Here is a 23,902-nt window from a genome sequence, read left to right as displayed (position 1 = left end):
GCTCACCACCATGCGTCACTGCTGCCTGTAGACACTCATTATTGTATCGGTCTCCACCATGCATCACTGCTGCCTGTAGACCCTCATTGTATCGGTCTCCACCATGCGTCACTGCTGCCTATAGACACTTATTATTGTACCGCTCTCCACCATGCATCACTGCTGCCTGTAGACCCTCATTATTGTACCGCTCTCCACCATGCGTCACTGCTGCCTGTAGACACTCATTATTGTATCGCTCTCCACCATGCGTCACTGCTGCCTGTAGACCCTCATTATTGTATCGCTCTCCTCCATGCGTCACTGCTGCCTGTAGACCCTCATTATTCTACCGCTCTCCACCATGCGTCACTGCTGCCTGTAGACCCTCATTATTGTATCGCTCTCCACCATGCATCACTGCTGCCTGTAGACACTCATTATTGTATCGCTCTCCACCATGCGTCACTGCTGCCTGTAGACCCTCATTATTGTATCGCTCTCCACCATGCGTCACTGCTGCCTGTAGACCCTCATTATTTATCTCTCTCCACCATGCATCACTGCTGCCTGTAGACTCTCATTATTGTATCGCTCTCCTCCATGCACCACTGTTACCTGTAGACGCTCATTATTGTATCGCTCTCCACCATGCATCACTGCTGCCTGTAGACACTCATTATTGTATCGCTCTCCACCATGCGTCACTGCTGCCTGTAGACCCTCATTATTGTATCGCTCTCCACCATGCGTCACTGCTGCCTGTAGACCCTCATTATTGTACCGCTCTCCACCATGCGTCACTGCTGCCTGTAGACCCTCATTATTGTATCGCTCTCCACCATGCATCACTGCTGCCTGTAGACCCTCATTATTGTATCACTCTCCACCATGCGTCACTGCTGCCTGTAGACCCTCATTATTGTATCGCTCTCCACCATGTGTCACTGCTGCCTGTAGACCCTCATTCTATCGGTCTCCACCATGCATCACTGCTGCCTGTAGACGCTCATTATTGTATCGCTCTCCACCATGCGTCACTGCTGCCTGTAGACCCTCATTATTGTATCGCTCTCCACCATGCATCACTGCTGCCTGTAGACCCTCATTGTATCGGTCTCCACCATGCGTCACTGCTGCCTGTAGACACTTATTAATGTACCGCTCTCCACCATGCATCACTGCTGCCTGTAGACACTCATTATTGTATCGCTCTCCACCATGCGTCACTGCTGCCTGTAGACCCTCATTATTGTATCGCTCTCCACAATGCGTCACTGCTGCCTGTAGACCCTCATTATTGTATCACTCTCAACCATGCGTCACTGCTGCCTGTAGACCATCATTATTGTATCGCTCTCCACCATGCATCACTGCTGCCTGTAGACCCTCATTGTATCGGTCTCCACCATGCGTCACTGCTGCCTGTAGACCATCATTATTGTATCGCTTTCCACCATGCATCACTGCTGCCTGTACACCCTCATTGTATCGGTCTCCACCATGCGTCACTGCTGCCTGTAGACACTTATTATTGTACCGCTCACCACCATGCGTCACTGCTGCCTGTAGACACTCATTATTGTATCGGTCTCCACCATGCGTCACTGCTGCCTGTAGACACTTATTATTGTACCGCTCTCCACCATGCATCACTGCTGCCTGTAGACCCTCATTATTGTACCGCTCTCCACCATGCGTCACTGCTGCCTGTAGACACTCATTATTGTATCGCTCTCCACCATGTGTCACTGCTGCCTGTGTACCCTCATTATTGTATCGCTCTCCACCATGCGTCACTGCTGCCTGTAGACACTCATTATTGTATCGCTCTCCACCATGCATCACTGCTGCCTGTAGACCCTCATTATTGTATCGCTCTCCACCATGTGTCACTGCTGCCTGTAGACACTCATTATTGTATCGCTCTCCACCATGCATCACTGCTGCCTGTAGACACTCATTATTGTACCGCTCTCCACCATGTGTCACTGCTGCCTGTATACCCTCATTATTGTATCGCTCTCCACCATGCGTCACTGCTGCCTGTAGACCCTCATTATTGTATCGCTCTCCACCATGCATCACTGCTGCCTGTAGACACTCATTATTGTATCGCTCTCCACCATGCGTCACTGCTGCCTGTAGACCCTCATTATTGTATCGCTCTCCACCATGTGTCACTGCTGCCTGTAGACACTCATTATTGTATCGCTCTCCACCATGTGTCACTGCTGCCTGTAGACGCTCATTATTGTATCGGTCTAAACCATGCGTCACTGCTGCCTGTAGACTCTCATTATTGTATCGCTCTCCACCATGCGTCACTGCTGCCTGTAGACGCTCATTATTGTATCGGTCTCCACCATGCGTCACTGCTGCCTGTAGACCCTCATTATTGTATCGCTCTCCACCATGTGTCACTGCTGCCTGTAGACACTCATTATTATATCGGTCTCCACCATGCGTCACTGCTGCCTGTAGACTCTCATTATTGTATCGCTCTCCACCATGCGTCACTGCTGCCTGTAGACCCTCATTGTATCGCTCTCCACCATGCAACACTGCTGCCTGTAGACCCTCATTATTGTACCGCTCTCCACCATGCGTCACTGCTGCCTGTAGACCCTCATTATTGTATCGCTCTCCACCATGCATCACTGCTGCCTGTAGACCCTCATTATTGTATCGCTCTCCACCATGCGTCACTGCTGCCTGTAGACCCTCATTATTGTATCACTCTCCACCATGCGTCACTGCTGCCTGTAGACCCTCATTATTGTATCGCTCTCCACCATGTGTCACTGCTGCCTGTAGACCCTCATTCTATCGGTCTCCACCATGCATCACTGCTGCCTGTAGACGCTCATTATTGTATCGCTCTCCACCATGCGTCACTGCTGCCTGTAGACCCTCATTATTGTATCGCTCTCCACCATGCATCACTGCTGCCTGTAGACCCTCATTGTATTGGTCTCCACCATGCGTCACTGCTGCCTGTAGACACTTATTATTGTACCGCTCTCCACCATGCATCACTGCTGCCTGTAGACACTCATTATTGTATCGCTCTCCACCATGCGTCACTGCTGCCTGTAGAACCTCATTATTGTATCGCTCTCCACCATGCATCACTGCTGCCTGTAGACCCTCATTGTATCGGTCTCCACCATGCGTCACTGCTGCCTGTAGACACTTATTATTGTACCGCTCTCCACCATGCATCACTGCTGCCTGTAGACACTCATTATTGTATCGCTCTCCACCATGCGTCACTGCTGCCTGTAGACCCTCATTATTGTATCGCTCTCCACAATGCGTCACTGCTGCCTGTAGACCCTCATTATTGTATCACTCTCCACCATGCGTCACTGCTGCCTGTAGACCATCATTATTGTATCGCTCTCAACCATGCATCACTGCTGCCTGTAGACCCTCATTGTATCGGTCTCCACCATGCGTCACTGCTGCCTGTAGACCATCATTATTGTATCGCTCTCCACCATGCATCACTGCTGCCTGTAGACCCTCATTGTATCGGTCTCCACCATGCGTCACTGCTGCCTGTAGACACTTATTATTGTACCGCTCTCCACCATGCGTCACTGCTGCCTGTAGACACTCATTATTGTATCGGTCTCCACCATGCATCACTGCTGCCTGTAGACCCTCATTGTATCGGTCTCCACCATGCGTCACTGCTGCCTGTAGACACTTATTATTGTACCGCTCTCCACCATGCATCACTGCTGCCTGTAGACCAACATTATTGTACCGCTCTCCACCATGCGTCACTGCTGCCTGTAGACACTCATTATTGTATCGCTCTCCACCATGTGTCACTGCTGCCTGTATACCCTCATTATTGTATCGCTCTCCACCATGCGTCACTGCTGCCTGTAGACACTCATTATTGTATCGCTCTCCACCATGCATCACTGCTGCCTGTAGACCCTCATTATTGTATCGCTCTCCACCATGTGTCACTGCTGCCTGTAGACACTCATTATTGTATCGCTCTCCACCATGCATCACTGCTGCCTGTAGACACTCATTATTGTACCGCTCTCCACCATGTGTCACTGCTGCCTGTATACCCTCATTATTGTATCGCTCTCCACCATGCGTCACTGCTGCCTGTAGACTCTCATTATTGTATCGCTCTCCACCATGCGTCACTGCTGCCTGTAGACGCTCATTATTGTATCGGTCTCCACCATGCGTCACTGCTGCCTGTAGACCCTCATTATTGTATCGGTCTCCACCATGTGTCACTGCTGCCTGTAGACACTCATTATTGTATCGCTCTCCACCATGTGTCACTGCTGCCTGTAGACACTCATTATTGTATCGGTCTCCACCATGCGTCACTGCTGCCTGTAGACTCTCATTATTGTATCGCTCTCCACCATGCGTCACTGCTGCCTGTAGACGCTCATTATTGTATCGGTCTCCACCATGTGTCACTGCTGCCTGTAGACACTCATTATTGTACCGCTCTCCACCATGCATCACTGCTGCCTGTAGACCCTCATTATTGTATCGCTCTCCACCATGTGTCACTGCTGCCTGTAGACGCTCATTATTGTATCGGTCTCCACCATGCGTCACTGCTGCCTGTAGACTCTCACTATTGTATCGCTCTCCACCATGCGTCACTGCTGCCTGTAGACTCTCACTATTGTATCGCTCTCCACCATGCGTCACTGCTGCCTGTAGACCCTCATTATTGTATCGCTCTCCAGCCAACTATTTCACATTATGACTCCTCAGTGCTATTAAAGTCAAATAATTGTGAAGTCCGATCAGCTTACTTGGAGTTTCAAAGTCCAAAATATTTATTTGCACAAAGAAATATAAGAGTACCGCCCCATACAATGCGCAGCGAGGTTGGCACCAACACAAGGCTTCAATTCAGAACGCACCGACTGCAAGAGTCAGCGTGGTACATTTATACACAGCAAACCACACAGGAGCACCCTTAGTAACATATATTACAGTATAGCTACACTGGTCACTACACAATAGATTACAGGTAAAAACAATGTAACCGGTCAGGCGTTCAGTTGTCTTCCTGAGTGGTGGTAACCTCGTGCTTGTCATCATTGTCATATCCATGTGCTCTCATGTCCTCAGACGCTCGCTTACAGCTAATAACAGGTTCTTATAGAAAGCCTATACATCTACCAAACACGCTGTAACTACGAGCAATGGTGGATAAAATAAGTCATCACAAATCTGTGATCACTTACAAAATCAAATATCTTTTCATACATGGAATTGCAGTATATATATTTATATTGCTATATTTACACTGTTACACTGGAAATTGTGTAACGTTCGTAAAGAATATAAACACTAATATATAACAATGCATGATAATGAAAAGCGATATTTAAGTGTATGGAAAATATGATTTAAACGTACAGAAAGTTGTTTATTATTGTACTTCATTCAGTTTTGGTATTTGACAGTACAGAGCACCAGCTGCCATGTTTCTGCACCCCAGTTCCTATGTTCTATGCATAGATGAGACACTTGGCCTTGTTTATACGTAGAAGGTATGGCTTTATGGCTGCAATTCTTCCCTGAAGACCACTTCTGGCCAGACTTCTCCTACCAGTAGATGGGTGTACCTGGGTCCCACTTGTTCCTGCCAGTTCGGAGCTGCTGGCACTGCTGGACATCTTCCGATTTAGAAGGGAAGCATGATGCGTCTTTCATCTGATGTACTGTTTACTTGGCCGACCACTGCGTCTACGGTCCTCAACGTTGCCCGTTTCTTTGTGCTTCTTCAAAAGAGCTTAAATAGCACATCCTGAAACCCCGGTCTGCTGTGAAATCTTTGCCTGGGAGAGACCTTGCTAATACAGTATAACCACCTTGTGTCTTGTTGCTGTGCTCAGTCTTGCCATGGTGCATGACCTGTGACATGAAACGGTCTTCCACAACCTCTTTGTAGCAGAGTTTGGCTGTTCCTCATCCAGTTTTAAGCCACATACACAACTGTTTCTGTTTCAGTTACCGACTGTTTCAACCTTCATATGGAAATGATGATCATTATCACCTGTTTGGTATGATTGGGTAATCATACACCTGACTATAATCCTACAAAATCCCTGACTGTGTGCAAGTGTACCTAGGAGAATTGATGCAGCTATGAAGGAAAAGGGTGGTCATACCAAATATTGATTCTGTTCATTCACTTTGCATTTTGATAATTAATAAAAAATAAACTATTATTAACACTTCTATTTTTGAAAGTATTCTCACTTTGCAGCATTTTTTCCTCACCTGCCTAAAACCTTTGCAAAGTACTGTATGTGCTGCTGGCAATGTTGGGGTGGGGGAGATAGCAGGGAGATGGTCGGTGTGATAGTGCTAGTGAGAGAAAGGGGCTGTGGGTGGCCTACTGCTGAGAAGTGCTAGGCCTGTCCCCAGTGACACGGCCATGCTCCCAGCACGAGGTGGCAGTAACCTGGATGTGGATAGGTATATAATGTATTACACAGATCATCCCAGTGACACGGCCATGCTCCCAGCACGAGGTGGCCGTAACCTTGATGTGGATAGGTATATAATGTATTACACAGATCATCCCAGTGACACGGCCATGCTCCCAGCACGAGGTGGCAGTAACCTGGATGTGGATAGGTATATAATGTATTACACAGATCATCCCAGTGACACGGCCATGCTCCCAGCACGAGGTGGCAGTAACCTGGATGTGGATAGGTATATAATGTATTACACAGATCATCCCAGTGACACGGCCATGCTCCCAGCACGAGGTGGCAGTAACCTGGATGTGGATAGGTATATAATGTATTACACAGATCATCCCAGTGACACGGCCATGCTCCCAGCACGAGGTGGCCGTAACCTGGATGTGGATAGGTATATAATGTATTACACAGATCATCCCAGTGACACGGCCATGCTCCCAGCACGAGGTGGCCGTAACCTGGATGCGGATAGGTATATAATGTATTACACAGATCATCCCAGTGACACCTAACGCTCCCAGCACGAGGTGGCAGTAACCAGGATGTGGATAGGTATATAATGTATTACACAGATCATCCCAGTGACACGGCCATGCTCCCAGCACGAGGTGGCAGTAACCAGGATGTGGATAGGTATATACTGTATTACACAGATCATCCCAGTGACACGGCCATGCTCCCAGCACGAGGTGGCAGTAACCTGGATGTGGATAGGTATATAATGTATTACACAGATCATCCCAGTGACACGGCCATGCTCCCAGCACGAGGTGGCAGTAAACCAGGATGTGGATAGGTATATACTGTATTACACAGATCATCCCAGTGACACGGCCATGCTCCCAGCACGAGGTGGCCGTAACCTGGATGTGGATAGGTATATAATGTATTACACAGATCATCCCAGTGACACGGCCATGCTCCCAGCACGAGGTGGCCGTAACCTGGATGTGGATAGGTATATAATGTATTACACAGATCATCCCAGTGACACGGCCATGCTCCCAGCACGAGGTGGCAGTAACCTGGATGCGGATAGGTATATAATGTATTACACAGATCATCCCAGTGACACGGCCATGCTCCCAGCACGAGGTGGCAGTAACCTGGATGTGGATAGGTATATAATGTATTACACAGATCATCCCAGTGACACGGCCAAGCTCCCAGCACGAGGTGGCCGTAACCTGGATGTGGATAGGTATATACTGTATTACACAGATCATCCCAGTGACACGGCCATGCTCCCAGCGCGAGGTGGCAGTAACCTGGATGCGGATAGGTATATAATGTATTACACAGATCATCCCAGTGACACGACCATGCTCCCAGCACGAGGTGGCCGTAACCTGGATGTGGATAGGTATATAATGTATTACACAGATCATCCCAGTGACACGGCCATGCTCCCAGCACGAGGTGGCAGTAACCTGGATGTGGATAGGTATATAATGTATTACACAGATCATCCCAGTGACACCTAACACTCCCAGCACGAGGTGGCAGTAACCTGGATGTGGATAGCTATATAATGTATTACACAGATCATCCCAGTGACACGGCCATGCTCCCAGCATGAGGTGGCAGTAACCTGGATGTGGCTAGGTATATAATGTATTACACAGATCATCCCAGTGACACGGCCATGCTCCCAGCACGAGGTGGCAGTAACCTGGATGCGGATAGGTATATAATGTATTACACAGATCATCCCAGTGACACGGCCATGCTCCCAGCACGAGGTGGCAGTAACCTGGATGCGGATAGGTATATAATGTATTACACAGATCATCCCAGTGACACGGCCATGCTCCCAGCACGAGGTGGCAGTAACCTGGATGCGGATAGGTATATAATGTATTACACAGATCATCCCAGTGACACGGCCATGCTCCCAGCACGAGGTGGCAGTAACCTGGATGTGGATAGGTTTATAATGTATTACACAGATCATCCCAGTGACACCTAACAGGGAAACATTCCAGTGTTCCCCAGAGGCAGCACAAGGACCTACTGAGGCCTTTACCATGGTGGAGGCGTACAGTGCCGGTATACCTCTCCCATCATTCCAGGCTAGGTAAATGGGGTTTACAAATGGGTGGAGCAATAGGCGGTTATACATTACCTGGGGAACCTCTTTTACGGCTAATAATGTAACATCCTCAGATGGAGCAGACTGTATTACAGCATCCGACTCTCTCATCAGTATATGGAACAAGCACGTCTTTAGTATGTATACAAATTATACTTTATATGACTAATTTATTTCACAGACGTTGCAGAGTGGTCAGACAGGCAGTTTTCCAATACCCTCCAGTGACAAGATACAAGCCTCTGTCCCGGTGCGCCCTTATACGCTAAGCATGCTACTGAACGGGTACTAAAAGCTGCTCCATATGTTGATTATACATTTTAGAGGCACTGTGTCAAATCTTGTGCACAGATGAGCTTCCCATAGGGCTTGGGATTGACAGCACTCCCTATTGTGCCTGAAATCAGCTGCAGAAACTCACAATAAGAAGATGCTACAGGCCAGCGAGAGCGCTCTGGAATCTCGCACAGATTTGCTGCAGGCAGAATGGGGTAAATGTATATATATCCAGGGGTAACATGGTGCTACAGTATATAGTGAGCCTTCAGTTTGTGCAACATACTGTAAATATTTAAGGGACAGTCACCTTTTATTTTATTGCTGCCTAATCATACAGAGGGGAATGGGTAGAATAAACACGGCTTTAGTCTGCCGCATGTACACAGTCACACACCCAATAATGCCATCTAAATCAGCTATTGTATTGAATTATCAAAGAGAAGAGGAACAATGACAACTCTACTTAATGGAGATCTTCATAATTGGGTTTATTAGCGACATCAGATACACTGGGAGAAAACCCTATAATATAACTCCCTGTATACAGTCATGATACAAATCAGAGGGGAAAAGACAAATACAAAAGGTGTTTAGTGTCAAACAATGGCGGAGTCCTTACCTAGAAGCAGTCTGCTCTTCGGGATACCAGATGCCACTTCTTCCCTGATTAAATCGGTCAGGACGTGGCACATTGCATCCACAGAGTCCACGTGTTCCGGACTCTCTCGGGAGATCTTATACCGATCAAACCAAACATTGGACAGTGCTCCCATCATTGGTGTATAGGGCCTAGAAAGAGAAATATTATAGTAAGAGTCACATTTCTTTTCTACATCAGAATATACTGTACATGTAATAAATTATCATAGGTATTTATCATCATTATATATCTGTAAGGCACCACAAAGGTCTGCAGCGCTGGACAGACGACATAACCAATCGCACATAAACATAGAACATAAAAGTGCCCTGCCACACACCGTACACACAGCCGCCTGTTCCCCTGTCACACACCGTACACACAGCCGCCTGTTCCCCTGTCACACACCGTACACACAGCCGCCTGTTCCCGTCACACACCGTACACACAGCCGCCTGTTCCCCTGTCACACACCGTACACACAGCCGCCTGTTCCCGTCACACACCGTACACACAGCCGCCTGTTCTCCTGTCACACACCGTACACACAACCGCCTGTTCCCCTGTCACACCGTACACATCCGCCTGTTCCCGTCACACACCGTACACACAGCCACCTATTTCCCTGTCACACACCGTACACACAGCCACCTGTTCCCGTCACGCACCGTACACACAGCCGCCTGTTCCCGTCACACACTGTACACACAGCCGCCTGTTCCCCTGTCACACACCGTACACACAGCCGCCTGTTCCCGTCACACACCGTACACACAGCCGCCTGTTCCCGTCACACACCGTACACACAACCGCCTGTTCCCCTGTCACACACCGTACACATCCGCCTGTTCCCGTCACACACCGTACACACAGCCACCTATTTCCCTGTCACACACCGTACACACAGCCACCTGTTCCCGTCACGCACCGTACACACAGCCGCCTGTTCCCGTCACACACTGTACACACAGCCGCCTGTTCCCCTGTCACACACCGTACACACAGCCGCCTGTTCCCGTCACGCACTGTACACACAGCTGCCTGTTCCCCTGTCACACACCGTACTTACAGCCGCCTGTTCCCCTGTCACGCACCGTACACACAGCTGCCTGTTCCCGTCACACACCCGCCTGTTCCCGTGTCACACACCGTACAGACAGCCGCCTGTTCCCCTGTCACGCACCGTACACACAGCCGCCTGTTCCCCTGTCACACACCGTACACACAGCCGCCTGTTCCCGTCACACACCGTACACACAGCCGCCTGTTCCCCTGTCACACACCGTACACACAGCCGCCTGTTCCCGTCACACACCGTACACACAGCCGCCTGTTCTCCTGTCACACACCGTACACACAACCGCCTGTTCCCCTGTCACACCGTACACATCCGCCTGTTCCCGTCACACACCGTACACACAGCCACCTATTTCCCTGTCACACACCGTACACACAGCCACCTGTTCCCGTCACGCACCGTACACACAGCCGCCTGTTCCCGTCACACACTGTACACACAGCCGCCTGTTCCCCTGTCACACACCGTACACACAGCCGTCTGTTCCCGTCACACACCGTACACACAGCCGCCTGTTCCCGTCACACACCGTACACACAACCGCCTGTTCCCCTGTCACACACCGTACACATCCGCCTGTTCCCGTCACACACCGTACACACAGCCACCTATTTCCCTGTCACACACCGTACACACAGCCACCTGTTCCCGTCACGCACCGTACACACAGCCGCCTGTTCCCGTCACACACTGTACACACAGCCGCCTGTTCCCCTGTCACACACCGTACACACAGCCGCCTGTTCCCGTCACGCACTGTACACACAGCTGCCTGTTCCCCTGTCACACACCGTACTTACAGCCGCCTGTTCCCCTGTCACGCACCGTACACACAGCTGCCTGTTCCCGTCACACACCCGCCTGTTCCCGTGTCACACACCGTACAGACAGCCGCCTGTTCCCCTGTCACGCACCGTACACACAGCCGCCTGTTCCCCTGTTACGCACCGTACACACAGCCGCCTGTTCCCCTGTTACGCACCGTACACACAGCCGCCTGTTCCCCTGTCACACACTGTACACACAGCCGCCTGTTCCCGTCACGTACCGTACACACAGCCGCCTGTTCCCTTGTCACACACTGTACACACAGCCGCCTGTTCCCCTGTCACACACTGTACACACAGCCGCCTGTTCCCCTGTCACACACTGTACACACAGCCGCCTATTCCCCTGTCACACACTGTACACACAGCCGCCTGTTCCCCTGTCACACACTGTACACACAGCCGCCTGTTCCCCTGTCACACACAGTACACACAGCTGACATCTACTGTAGATCTTTAGTACTACATTAGGTAAATCAGATCAGAAAGTGCTTCAGCGTTCTCCCCATTACAATCCTGGCGCCCAATCTGCCGTATTACTGATTAAAGACAGCTGGCAACGGTACATAACGCAGAGGAAGTGACACACCCTCCGGGAAGTTACATTGTATCTTTGATAAAGGATTAATATCTTATACACACACAACTGTGAAATCATCTGAAGTCTGAATTAAAAAAATAAAAAAAATAAAAAAAACTTACATTCTTTTTGAAGTGTTTATTTTTACAAATTCCCTGGATGGACCATATTGTGCCAAGTTTTAATTTTCCTTGGGTCACACACACAAACACTATAATTACACTCACAGCCGTCACATTAAGCACCAGCGCGGCCCTCTGAGGCGATCTGTGCAGATTACAATGTCAGCGCAGACAGGCGTTTATCAATGTGGGATTACATACTGACATACAGTATTGCATCAGCTTTACTTTTTATAAGTAATAAACAATTTACTAAAGGTAAAATCAACAAGCCTGAAAAAACTAAAACGTACTAAAAAAAAAAAAAAACAAAGATAATCCAAGGTCGGGACTCTAAACTCTGGTGATTACCTAGAATGTTAGCACCTAATAACAGTGGTGTAAGAACCCACCTAAGCCACATACACACTGCCATACACATGCATGGGTTGTCTACACTGTACAAGATATACGTATTGCAATTATTTTGAAGAATTAAACCTAGAGACAAGATAAATGCCAGTAATTTATACATTTATACAGCAGGACCCAATACCTCCTTCATTCTAAGCACAACCCTGTGACACAGTCCTCTCTGGTGTACCCCACACATGGTCAAGGAGCCCTGTCCAGAAGGGATGACCGCCAAACAGAAGGTTTAGGGGTGATACAGGGCATAAATGCCGCCATTTCCCAGTACAGTACCGGAGAGTCTATGGTAAATAAATGGGCTATGAGGAGCTTATTCACAAAAGGACACAGACATTATTAGAGCATTAGAAAAGTTCATTCACTTCATCAAAAGCACCTTTGCGCAAATCTATTTTTCTCTATTTTTCGAGGACGCATCTGTACGATTACTTTTCCAACCCTCCTTGGCTGCACATTCTGAAAGGTCTCAAATAATGAGTCTGAGAATGTGAGTTTGTTTCATGAAACTCGCACACTTTGCGTTAATGCTCACACATAAGAAATGTGCAATCCAATTAGAAATGCCAATTTGTGCTACTCACAACAAGATTGCTTGAATTTTGTACAAAAATTGTACTGGGAGAAGAGTATGAAAAAGTGGGGAAACCGCCCTGAACCACAAAAAAGTGGCAACTGAGATAGCAGGACCATATAGAGCAGGGGTTCCCAAACACGGTCCTCAAGGCACACAGTCCAGTTTTTAGGGATAGCCATACTTGAGCACAGGTCATGGATATCACTAAAACCAGGACTGTTAGTGTGCCTTGAGGACTGAGGTTGGGAATCACTGATATAGAAGGCTGTTAGTGACAACTGAGATAGCAGGATCATATAGAGGCTGTTAGTGGCAACTGAGATAGCAGGACCATATAGAAGGCTGTTAGAGGCAACTGAGATAGCAGGACCATATAGAGGCTGTTAGTGGCCATAAGGACAATATTGGAGGCTCTTAAATATGAGAGTTATGGTAAGAACTTACCTTTGTTAACTCTCTTACTTCGAAGTCCATAGGGTCCACAGGGAGACCTTGGGGTGTAGGTTGGATCTGGATCCCAGGCACCACGCAGTTAAAGCTTTTGCTCCCAGGATGCACTGATCCATCCTCCCTATACCCCACCCCCAAGCCAGAGGCACCTCAGTTGGTAAGCAGCCAAAGTCCGGAGGAGGATAAGCGAGAAAGAAGACTGGTACACACAAGAATCACACTCACAGAGAAGGAGACGGGAAACCGGTGACCAGAAATATAGCCCATATGAAGCCAGGTGCGTCCGGGCGGGTGCCCTGTGATACCTATGGACTTCAGAGAAAGAGTTAACAAAGCTAAGTTCTTTCCATAACTCTCATTTTGTTCTTCAGAGTCCATAGGCTCCACAGGGAGACCTTGGGGATGTCCCAAAGCAGTCCTTTTAAGGGTGGGGACTCTCCTGCGAGAGAGGAGAATTCAGCGTCCAAAGGAAGCATCCTGAGAGGCTAAGGTATCAAATGCATAGAACCTTAGAAAGGTCTGAATGGAAGACCACGTGGCCACCTTACAAAGCTGAACAGCCGAGGTGCCACGGCAAGCCGCCCATGAAGGGCCCACAGACAGAGTAGAATGAGCAGTAACAGAAGCCAGAACAGGCAGGCCTGCCTCTGGGATAGTCTTATAAAGCCATCTGGCCAATGTTTGTTTATTGGCTGGCCATCCCTTTTTGTAAAATCCATAGATCACAAACAAGGAGTCTGATTTCCGAAGGGAACTGGTACGGTCCACAGAAATCCTGAGAGTGCGGACCACATCCAATGAGGCCTCACCAGCCGAGAGGTCTGGTGACTGAAAGGCCGGTACTATAATTTCCTGATTTATATGGAAATGAGAAACCACCTTAGGAAGAAACACAGCCCTGTCCTGGTGAAATATCAGAAAGGGGGAAAGACAGGAGAGTGCCCCCAATTCTGACACCCTCCTGGCAAATGCAATAGCAAATGGAGGACCCTGAAGGGCATGAAGAACTACTGACAAATCCCACGGAGCCACTGGAGGGACAAAAGGAGGTTGAATCCGGAGGACACCCTGGAGGAAGGTGTGGACATCCAGTAGTGGAGCAAGTCTACACTGGAACCAAATGGATAGAGCAGAGACATGCACTTTCAGTGAAGCAAGGCGAAGTCCAAGGTCCAATCCAGCTTGAAGGAAGGCCAGGACTTTGGAAATCCTAAACACTTGAGGGTCGTAGCTTCTGGTACAACGCCATTGGAAATATGTACGCCACGCTCTGTGGTAGATCCGAGCAGAGGATGGCTTACGAGCTCTGAGCATAGTGCTGACTACAGAGCTAGAGAATCCTTTTGACCTCAGGAGGGATGTCTCAAGAGCCATGCCGTCAAAGACAGACAACCCAGGTCTGGGTAAAGGCAAAGACCTTGAGACAACAGGTCTGGACGTTGAGACAGCAGGAATGGAGTGTCGATGGAGAGACTCCGAAGATCTGAGTACCAGTGACATCTGGGCCAAGCTGGAGTCACCAGCAGGACAGTGCCTCAGTCTTGTATGAACTTCCGAAGAAGGGGCACTGGAGGAAATAGGTACGCAAACTATAATGTCCACTTCACTGTTGGGTCTACCAAGTTTGCCTCGGCATCCCATGTTCTGGACCCGTACACTAGCAGTTTGTGATTGTGTCGGGAGGTTATGAGGTCCACCTCTGAGAGGTCCATCTGTGCACTAGGAGTTGAAACACTTCTTGGAGAAGCGACCATTCCCCGAGATGTATGTCATGACGGCTGAAGAAGTCTGCTTCCCAATTAAGAACTCTGCAGAGATGGCTGGGAGTTGACCTTCGACCCATGTCAGAATGAGTGACACTTCTGTCATTGCTGCCCGACTTCGAGTGCCTCCTTGATAATTGATGTAAGTCACTTTTGTGACAATGTTGGACTGAACCTGTACAGGTTTTCCGTAAAGTATGTGCTGGGCCAGGTTGAGGGCCCTGTAGACAGCTCGAAGTTCCAATATGCTGATTGGCAAGGTTGAGTCGATCGATGTCCAAAAGTCCTGAAAGGAGCGCGGACCGGTCAATGCGCCCCAACCCGGGAGACTGGCGTCCATTGTTAGGATTACCCAGTCCGGCCACCAAAAGGGGCGACACATGGAGAGATGAGATGTCTGTAGCCTCCAAGATAGAGACAGACGCACCTCTGGAGAGAGCACCATCATCTGAGCTTTGATCCGATGGTGAGCATATTCTACCATGTCGAAGGCGGACACCAAGGATTCCAGAACCTGCATTGCTGAAGGGATCGACACTCGGCGACTGTGGAGACATCTGTCCCCTCGTAGTTGAAGTGTGGAGATCTTGTCCGATGTCAGAAAGATTCTCTGTTCCTGAGAATCCAGCAGTGCTCCCAGATGAATCACTCATTCTCTGTGAGAGATTCAGGGAGGACTTTTTCCAGTTGATTAACCATTCATGCTTGTGCAGGAAAGCAATGGTTAACTACAGACGGCAGTGAAGCACTTCTAGGGATCCTGCTAGGAGCAAGAGGTCATCCAGATATGGATACAGTTGGACACCAGGTGGGCAGCCCTGATAGCCACAACTTTCGTAAACTCCCGTGGAAAGTCCAAAGGGCAGAGCCTGAAATTGGAAGTGTTGCCGTAGTATAGCAAACCGGAGATATCGCTGATGTGAGGGCGCTAAAGGTACCTGTAGGTACGCGTCCTGAATATCCAGAGATACTATAAAGTCCCCAGACTCCATAGTTATGATGACGGAGCGTAGGGTTACCATCCTGAACTTTGGCCCACTTAGGAATTTGTTCAAGGAACTGAGGTTGAGGATAGGCCGATGAGACCCATTCGGCTTCTGAACCAGAAAGAGTAGAATAATAATAATAATAATAACCAGTCCCTCACTGAGATAGTGGGACTGGCACAATTACCCCTGCTTGTAGCAAGGACTGCATAGCTTTCTGGATTTGTAAGTCCTTGTTTGGGTCTGAATGAGGGCCTGTGTAGAAAAACTGGTGGGGAGACAGACTGCGAAATGAGAGGGCGTACCCATTTGAGACCACTTCTCTTGCCCAAGTATCTGTGGTGTTTTGACACCAGTACTGGGGCGAACTGAAGTAGTCGGCCCACCATTCTGGGATATCCCAGGGGGAGGCCCGTCCCGTCAAGCTGCGAGTGATCCTCCCACACCTCGCTGCGCGCGATCCCCCCCACACCTCGCTGCGCGCGATCCCCCCCCACACCTCGCTGCGCGCGATCCCCCCCCACACCTCGCTGCGCGCGATCCCCCCCCACACCTCGCTGCGAGTGATCCCCCCACACCTCACTGCGAGTGATCCTCCCACACCTCACTGCGCGTGATCCCCCCACACCTCACTGCGCGTGATCCCCCCACACCTCACTGCGCGTGATCCCCCCACACCTCACTGCGCGTGATCCCCCCCACACCTCACTGCGCGTTATCCTCTCTCTCTCTCAAATGTACATTTCAGCCACAATCGGATGAGACAAACCATTTCATGAGACAGGACTGATACAAATATATAGCTCATGGGCTGTCCACTGAGATGCCCACCATCTGCGGCTGTAATCCGCTGAACTGCGCAAATAGTGGCAGCATCGGACATTAGAGCAACCCTATGGTTGATAAGAATGCCCAATGATACATGACTGCCAGTGCCAATGGAACTGCGTTTCCGAAGCAGCCCCTGACACTGGCACTCCCCCGACATGCCCACCTATGAAAGCCACGCTGCAGCCACCGCCCAGGATCTCAATGCTTCCAGCTCTGCGTCCTCCAGCGCAGATCTAAAAAAATGGTCCCTAAGTACTGTAATAGCATTATTAGGTGCCCAGCTCCATGCTGATCTGAGTATTGCGCTGAGAAGGCGGCACTGACTGTTTTTAAATGATGAATTATGGTCTTTTTTACGGGACGCATTAGCGCTGCGGTAATGTTACAGGCAGCAGTCACAGCGCGTACAGACTATTATTATTAGTGACTGGCAGCGAGCGCTGTATTGTCAGTATTACATAGGGGATGCGGCAGCGGGTGAGACGGTCTCTGTGTACAGGACACATTAGCGCTGCGGTAATGTTACAGGCAGCAGTCACAGCGCGTACAGACTATTATTAGTGACTGGCAGCGAGCGCTGTATTGTCAGTATTACATAGGGGAATGCGGCAGCGGGTGAGACGGTCTCTGTGTACGGGACTCATTAGCGCTGCGGTAATGTTACAGGCAGCAGTCACAGCGCGTACAGACTATTATTATTAGTGACTGGCAGCGAGCGCTGTATTGTCAGTATTACATAGGGGATGCGGCAGCGGGTGAGACGGTCTCTGTGTACAGGACACATTAGCGCTGCGGTAATGTTACAGGCAGCAGTCACAGCGCATACAGACTATTATTATTAGTGACTGGCAGCGAGCGCTGTATTGTCAGCATTACATAGGGGAATGCGGCAGCGGGTGAGACGCTCTCTGTGTACGGGACTCATTAGCGCTGCGGTAATGTTACAGGCAGCAGTCACAGCGCGTACAGACTATTATTATTAGTGACTGGCAGCGAGCGCTGTATTGTCAGTATTACATAGGGGAATGCGGCAGCGGGTGAGACGGTCTCTGTGTACGGGACTCATTAGCGCTGCGGTAATATTACAGGCAGCAGTCACAGCGCATACAGACTATTATTAGTGACTGGCAGCGAGCGCTGTATTGTCAGTATTACATAGGGGGATGCGGCAGCGGGTGAGACGGTCTCTGTGTACGGGACACATTAGCGCTGCGGTAATGTTACAGGCAGCAGTCACAGCGCGTACAGACTATTATTAGTGACTGGCAGCGAGCGCTGTATTGTCAGTATTACATAGGGGGATGCGGCAGCGGGTGAGACGGTCTCTGTGTACGGGACACATTAGCGCTGCGGTAATGTTACAGGCAGCAGTCACAGCGCGTACAGACTATTATTAGTGACTGGCAGCGAGCGCTGTATTGTCAGCATTACATAGGGGGATGCGGCAGCGGGTGAGACTCGGGGCCTGTGAGAAGTTCCCTTTGTTTTATTCTCAGTAACTAATATGTACATTCTTTATCCAATCTTAGTGCTGAGAGCTGGGGGTATCGGGCTTCTGTGTCAGTGACATCACAGCGTTACCTTCCTGTAAGAACGTTACTGGAGGGAGAACATTATTACATTCCTGAGACCGGGGCATCAGTGCTCATTGCATCTTTTACTGGGATAACTGGCACACTGTACTGGGATAACTGGCACACTGTACTGGGATAACTGGCACACTACACTGGGAGAACTGGCACACTACACTGGGAGAACTGGCACACTGTACTGGGAGAACTGGCACAGTATAATGTTACCTAAGCAAGACCCACATCTGCATGAAGAGTAAAGAGGCAAATACATAGACAATAAGGATATTTTGTGTCTACTATATATGAATGAAAATCTGCATACATAAAAAAAAAGTCCTTTATATAATATATAAGTAAATTATCTGACCAGAAAGTCATTTCATTGGTGCTTTTCAATCTCCACCAGAAACCGTACAAAATAATTGATGTATTTGGGCCATAAGTGTAGGGGTGTCAGAAACAGCTAAAGGACGCCATAGCGCGCTCTTATAGTAAATTGGGTGATTAATAACCCTCTTGCTGGTAACAGCATGTAGGAATTTGGCATTGAGAATATTTGCGAGTTACTGGCAGGTTCTGGCGTAGATTTCACACTTTTATGGCCGCTGACATTAGCAGTAATAAAAGACAGAAGGGAAACCTGTGGCTGGGATCCCAGAGACTCTCCGAGGCAGGAAGATAGGACTAGCAGGGGTAACTAGCAGGGGTAACTAGCAGGGGTAACTAGCAGGGGTGATGCATGTCTGCCCGGAGATCACCAGGTTATTGCTGTAGGTCTCCTCAGTCATGGGAAGCACATGGTATGATCCAAGGTTCTACAGTATATGTAATACCAAGAAGAGAGTTTTAGGATTCCAAAAGATGATTCACTAATCAGACATTTTCCTGACGCGAAGCCATAAAAAATGCAGAATTTTGGGAAACGTACAGATGTGTTCATATGCACTAATGGTGCAGCCATTTTCTGCGCCCCAGGTCCCGCGCGACTCTGCTTGTGCCTAGCATCTTTTTTGCCCGAAACTGCGTCAAACCGCTTCACAAGACTGCACTGATTTTATATGCGGCACTTGTACATCTGTGTGCGACCGCGTCTAAATACGTATACAAAGGCTATGAGGCCATGGCGGTGGCTATTTTCATGGCAAGTTCCGTTTTATATACAGATCCAGTTTGTGACCACAATGCTACACGAGACCTGGCGGCTGACTCGCGTCCAGGTGTATCTGCACCAATGGCGTATGGTGGATACATCTGTACTAAATGACAGCTTTTACAACAATTATTACAGTTATTTTCAATGTCTATTTTTTACATCTTTAAGCAAATAAAGGGATCATGTTGTAAGGTGCATACTGTCAAAGCCGGATATTTGGCTGAGACAGGATCAGTTCAAAATTAAATCTGCGCGACGCCATTTTGCGGATGGCAATGAGACGCCATTTTGCGACTGGCCACCCAGCGCCATTTTAGTGAATCTCGCCCATTATAAGTACATACGACGATGCTATTATTTAGCATCGTGCGATTCCCACACAATAGAAAGAAGTTAAAAGTCCTCATTATATAAATACAGACAGTCACTAAAACATATAAAATGATTAACCCTGCAAAATACGTACTACGGTGTACTCGCCAAATACATAGTCACACAGCGCTAACTAGCGTCTTTTCCCAATTCCCCAATACTTACACACTGCACACTTACATAAAAGGTTCCATAGCTACAAAGTGTAATATTCAAGGTTTATTCAGTATTAGTAATGTTGTGAAATAAAGGTTATTTGATATCTAAGGTTTAGTACCGTGTTTCCCCGATAATAAGACACGTTCTTATTTATTTATTTTTGTTCAAAAAAACACCATAGGGCTTATTTTCGGGGTAGGTCTTATATTAATTAACATTGACAGCAGTGCCCCTTATGCAGGTACCCCCCTGTAGCAGTGTCCCTTATTGCAGTGAACTTACCTGACTCGCCGCCGTCCGGGATGTCGCTCTCACTTGCGCGCTGACTGGATCCAACATGATCCAGCAGGCACGGCCGCACAGGATCCTCAGCGTTCCCATCTCAAAATGAGTTTCAGGTAGGTCTTATTTTCGGGGTAGGGCTTAATTTGGACCGGGTTACAAAATTAAGGGTAGGGCTTATTTTCGGGGTAGGTCTTATTATCGGGGAAACACGGTACATGGTAAGCAGATCGTGTTTGGTGTTGTACTGATCCATTGTGTCTCAACAGATTTCCGGTATCATCGGTGAGAAGTTCGCAACATGCGTCTGCAAACTATGGACTATAGAGAGTTAAAACATTAAAATGTACTCTGTAATATAGCCAGCTTAGATTAGCATGCAGTGGGAAAAAGGACACAAAGGGCTGTTGGAGGCTGGTTTGTGTCCATTCAAATTGACCTATGAACTATACTGTAACAGAAGAACCAGGAAGAAGAACCAATGGAGTCATGCCAAACTGTTCTATTGTATTGCCTATCCCTGTGAAGTGTATATATGTGGGCTCTCTGAACTCAGAAAGGAGTCTTCTTGCTGTGCTGTTGACATAGGTTTCTATACTGATGCCGGTATCTGGGTCCAGAGCGCATGCGTATGTAACAACTGTACCTTGGGTCTGTATGATTTATTTGCGCTAATTGTCTTTAGATCACAGTGTGTAACTATCTGTTTTTATATTGAATAATAACCTTTTGTACTTTGGAACCACACTCAAAGTCTGAAAGCATTTATTTCTTGTGCAACTCATAACGCTAAATAGCGACAATTATTAGGTATAAGCAGGATTTTAGAAGGTATAGACAGGCAGGAAACGATAGTTGGGGGCTCACAGTGTGAATCATGCTACCGGTCACTTGGTAACACTCGGTCAGCGATCTCTCAGCAAAAGGGAGGAGGCGCCATAGCAGGAGAACGCATTGTGCCTTCCAAATCTGCTACGACTTTGTTGCTGAGAGTCCACTACCCATTATAGTGGCTTAAGGAGCGCTGATTAAGAATCCAGGGACAAGGAAGGAAAAAGTTTGTTTTCCTTCATTGATATATTTTTATGTTTAATAGGGGAAGTCGCACAATAGCGTAAAGGTAATAATAAGCTTTTTGTAGTAGTCGCATTATTGTGTATGTGACTAGTCGCACAATAGCGTATACGTATTTCCTGTATTGCTGCCACGTGTTTTAAACAAAGCCGTTGAGATTGCACGGTAATATTGATAGATAGCATTGTTGTAAATACATTGATCAGTGTTGCCATAGTCTGGGAATACGTGTATTTTTCTGCGCAGGAAAAAGGTGTGTAACAGTGAGTATTTGTTGGTAGGGGGTAACATGTTCCCTAGTTAAGGGTATCGTAGGACCCTTAAGTGCTAGGTGCCTGGTGTCGGCCTAGTGGCTCGGTAGTAGATACCGCAGTCTATACACATAAGCAGGTGTAGTTGCCTTTGTTGTAGTTTCGGCTCTCAGTGTGATTACAGTATTCAGTGATCAGTTAGGGTTATTTGAGCACTGTAATTGAACTGCACAGTTGTGGCTAAATTGTGATTGTGAGCTGAGCAGAGGGTGGATGAAATCACAGAAAAGGGTAGGTGTTATTGGAATGCCTACATGCTAGCAGATGATAGGTAGTCAAAAGGGGATTAGGTGCGTGGAAGCAGCCTGGTTATTCTTCCATAGGTGTGTGGGTGCATCCTGTTAATATCGTCCGCAGGTAAGTGAAAGTATCTTGACCGTCTTTCACCAGTTTAAATCTCTGTTGAAAAGTTTAGGGTTCTCCCAGAATGGGGGCCAAGCAAACGGTAGAGATGTTAGATGATGTGCTGCTGTTGGAAGCGCCGCTTGGGTCGGCACGGCATATTATGCATACTAGGTACGGTGCTTATGCAATTAGGTACTGTGATGTATGGTTTAAAATGACGATGAAGAGTGTTAGACCTTCCCCTGAATTGGCAGCTTTGATAAGGATGTATTGAACAATGTCCGACATAGCATCTGTATGGTGCACTCTCGAATGAAAAAGGTAAAATATAACGAGTGTTTAAAATTATGGCAGCGTGAGGGGGATACGTGGCTTAAAGGTGTGCGCGCGACGCAAACTAGCGTCACGAGCACGTTACCGGAGAGTACACATGCAGCGCTAAACTGTGGTGTGTGCCTTGTGATAGTGCGCACGTGCAGCAAGGTAGCGTTGTGGAAGGTATTTCCAGTGGTTCACGTGCACCACCACCGCCCTATGCGGATGGGGGTGCAGGTACAGTTATTGTAAAAACCCATAAAAATGTAACAAGTAATTTGTACCCTCTCCTGAGTAATCATAAGGAAAATGTTTATGATGCGGATGATGAGCCTATTGTTATGTCTGCCATTTCCCATGCTGTACACGTGTTAGATGCTCCACCACGGCAAGCACAAGTGGTGCCGCCATCTCCATCAGTGATAGTACAGGAAGTGGTAACATCCACTGCACCCGTAGCGGAATTTGCCAACCATATACGTAGCAGTAATAGACTAAATCCCCAGCCAGGTAACAAGGTCAAAAGTAGCAGTGCGGCCGGTCTGCATCCTATCCGGACAATAACTGTTCCGAATGGGAATGCGGATGCGAACGGTGTAGCGCCCACAAGGGAGGTAGCAATGCATTGTCCTTGGACAATAGCGGAGCTAAATTCCATAATGAATGATTTCCGTGATCCTAAAAAGGAATTAGCCAAATGCCAAAGACTTTGGGTAGTGCTCACGAGCCAACCAATAAGGACTGGCGAGTGGTGTTAAGGGCTTGTCTTCCACACAATAACGACGTGAAAAGTTTATCACGGATTGCGTATTTGATGGGGATAGTCTCCTAACAGATGAGAGTAACCAAGGTAACATTACTCGCATAATAACTCAATTGGGTGTATACTTTCCAGTAGTAGTTAACTGGAATAAAATATTCACCATAAAACAAAAAGAGAGTGAATCTACAGGAGATTTTTGTAACCGAGCTCTGCAGGCTATCACCCAGTACACTGGGTTAGAATATATTAAAGATAGCACTCACCACAGGAGAATGATCATCACTGTACTTATGGATGGTCTAAAAGAGAACCTAAAGACCCGAGTCCAGACCTTACTACCTGGCTAGAGAGGAGTCACTGTAGACACCCTCATAGAATCCGCTATTGAACATGATAAAAACATCCTCAAAAAGAGAGAGACCCAGAGCGAGAAGCT

The 23,902-nt window shown here is 48.1% G+C and overlaps 1 protein-coding gene across 1 annotated transcript in view; it reads right to left on the bottom strand.

Moving 5' to 3' along the window:
* Positions 1-23,902, bottom strand: part of LYPLAL1 (lysophospholipase like 1) — a 181,980-nt gene that overhangs the window by 109,480 nt on the left and 48,598 nt on the right. The window contains exon 3 of the mRNA XM_088481227.1: positions 9,476-9,645. Coding sequence (XP_088337353.1) covers positions 9,476-9,645 — 170 coding nt within the window. The remainder of the gene's footprint in view (positions 1-9,475; positions 9,646-23,902) is intronic.

This window comes from Taudactylus pleione, unplaced genomic scaffold (genome assembly GCF_031769625.1).
Source record: "Taudactylus pleione unplaced genomic scaffold, aTauple2 ptg000267l, whole genome shotgun sequence".
In the NCBI taxonomy this organism is placed as follows: Eukaryota; Metazoa; Chordata; class Amphibia; order Anura; family Myobatrachidae; genus Taudactylus; species Taudactylus pleione.
This window is presented reverse-complemented; position numbering and strand designations above follow the sequence as displayed.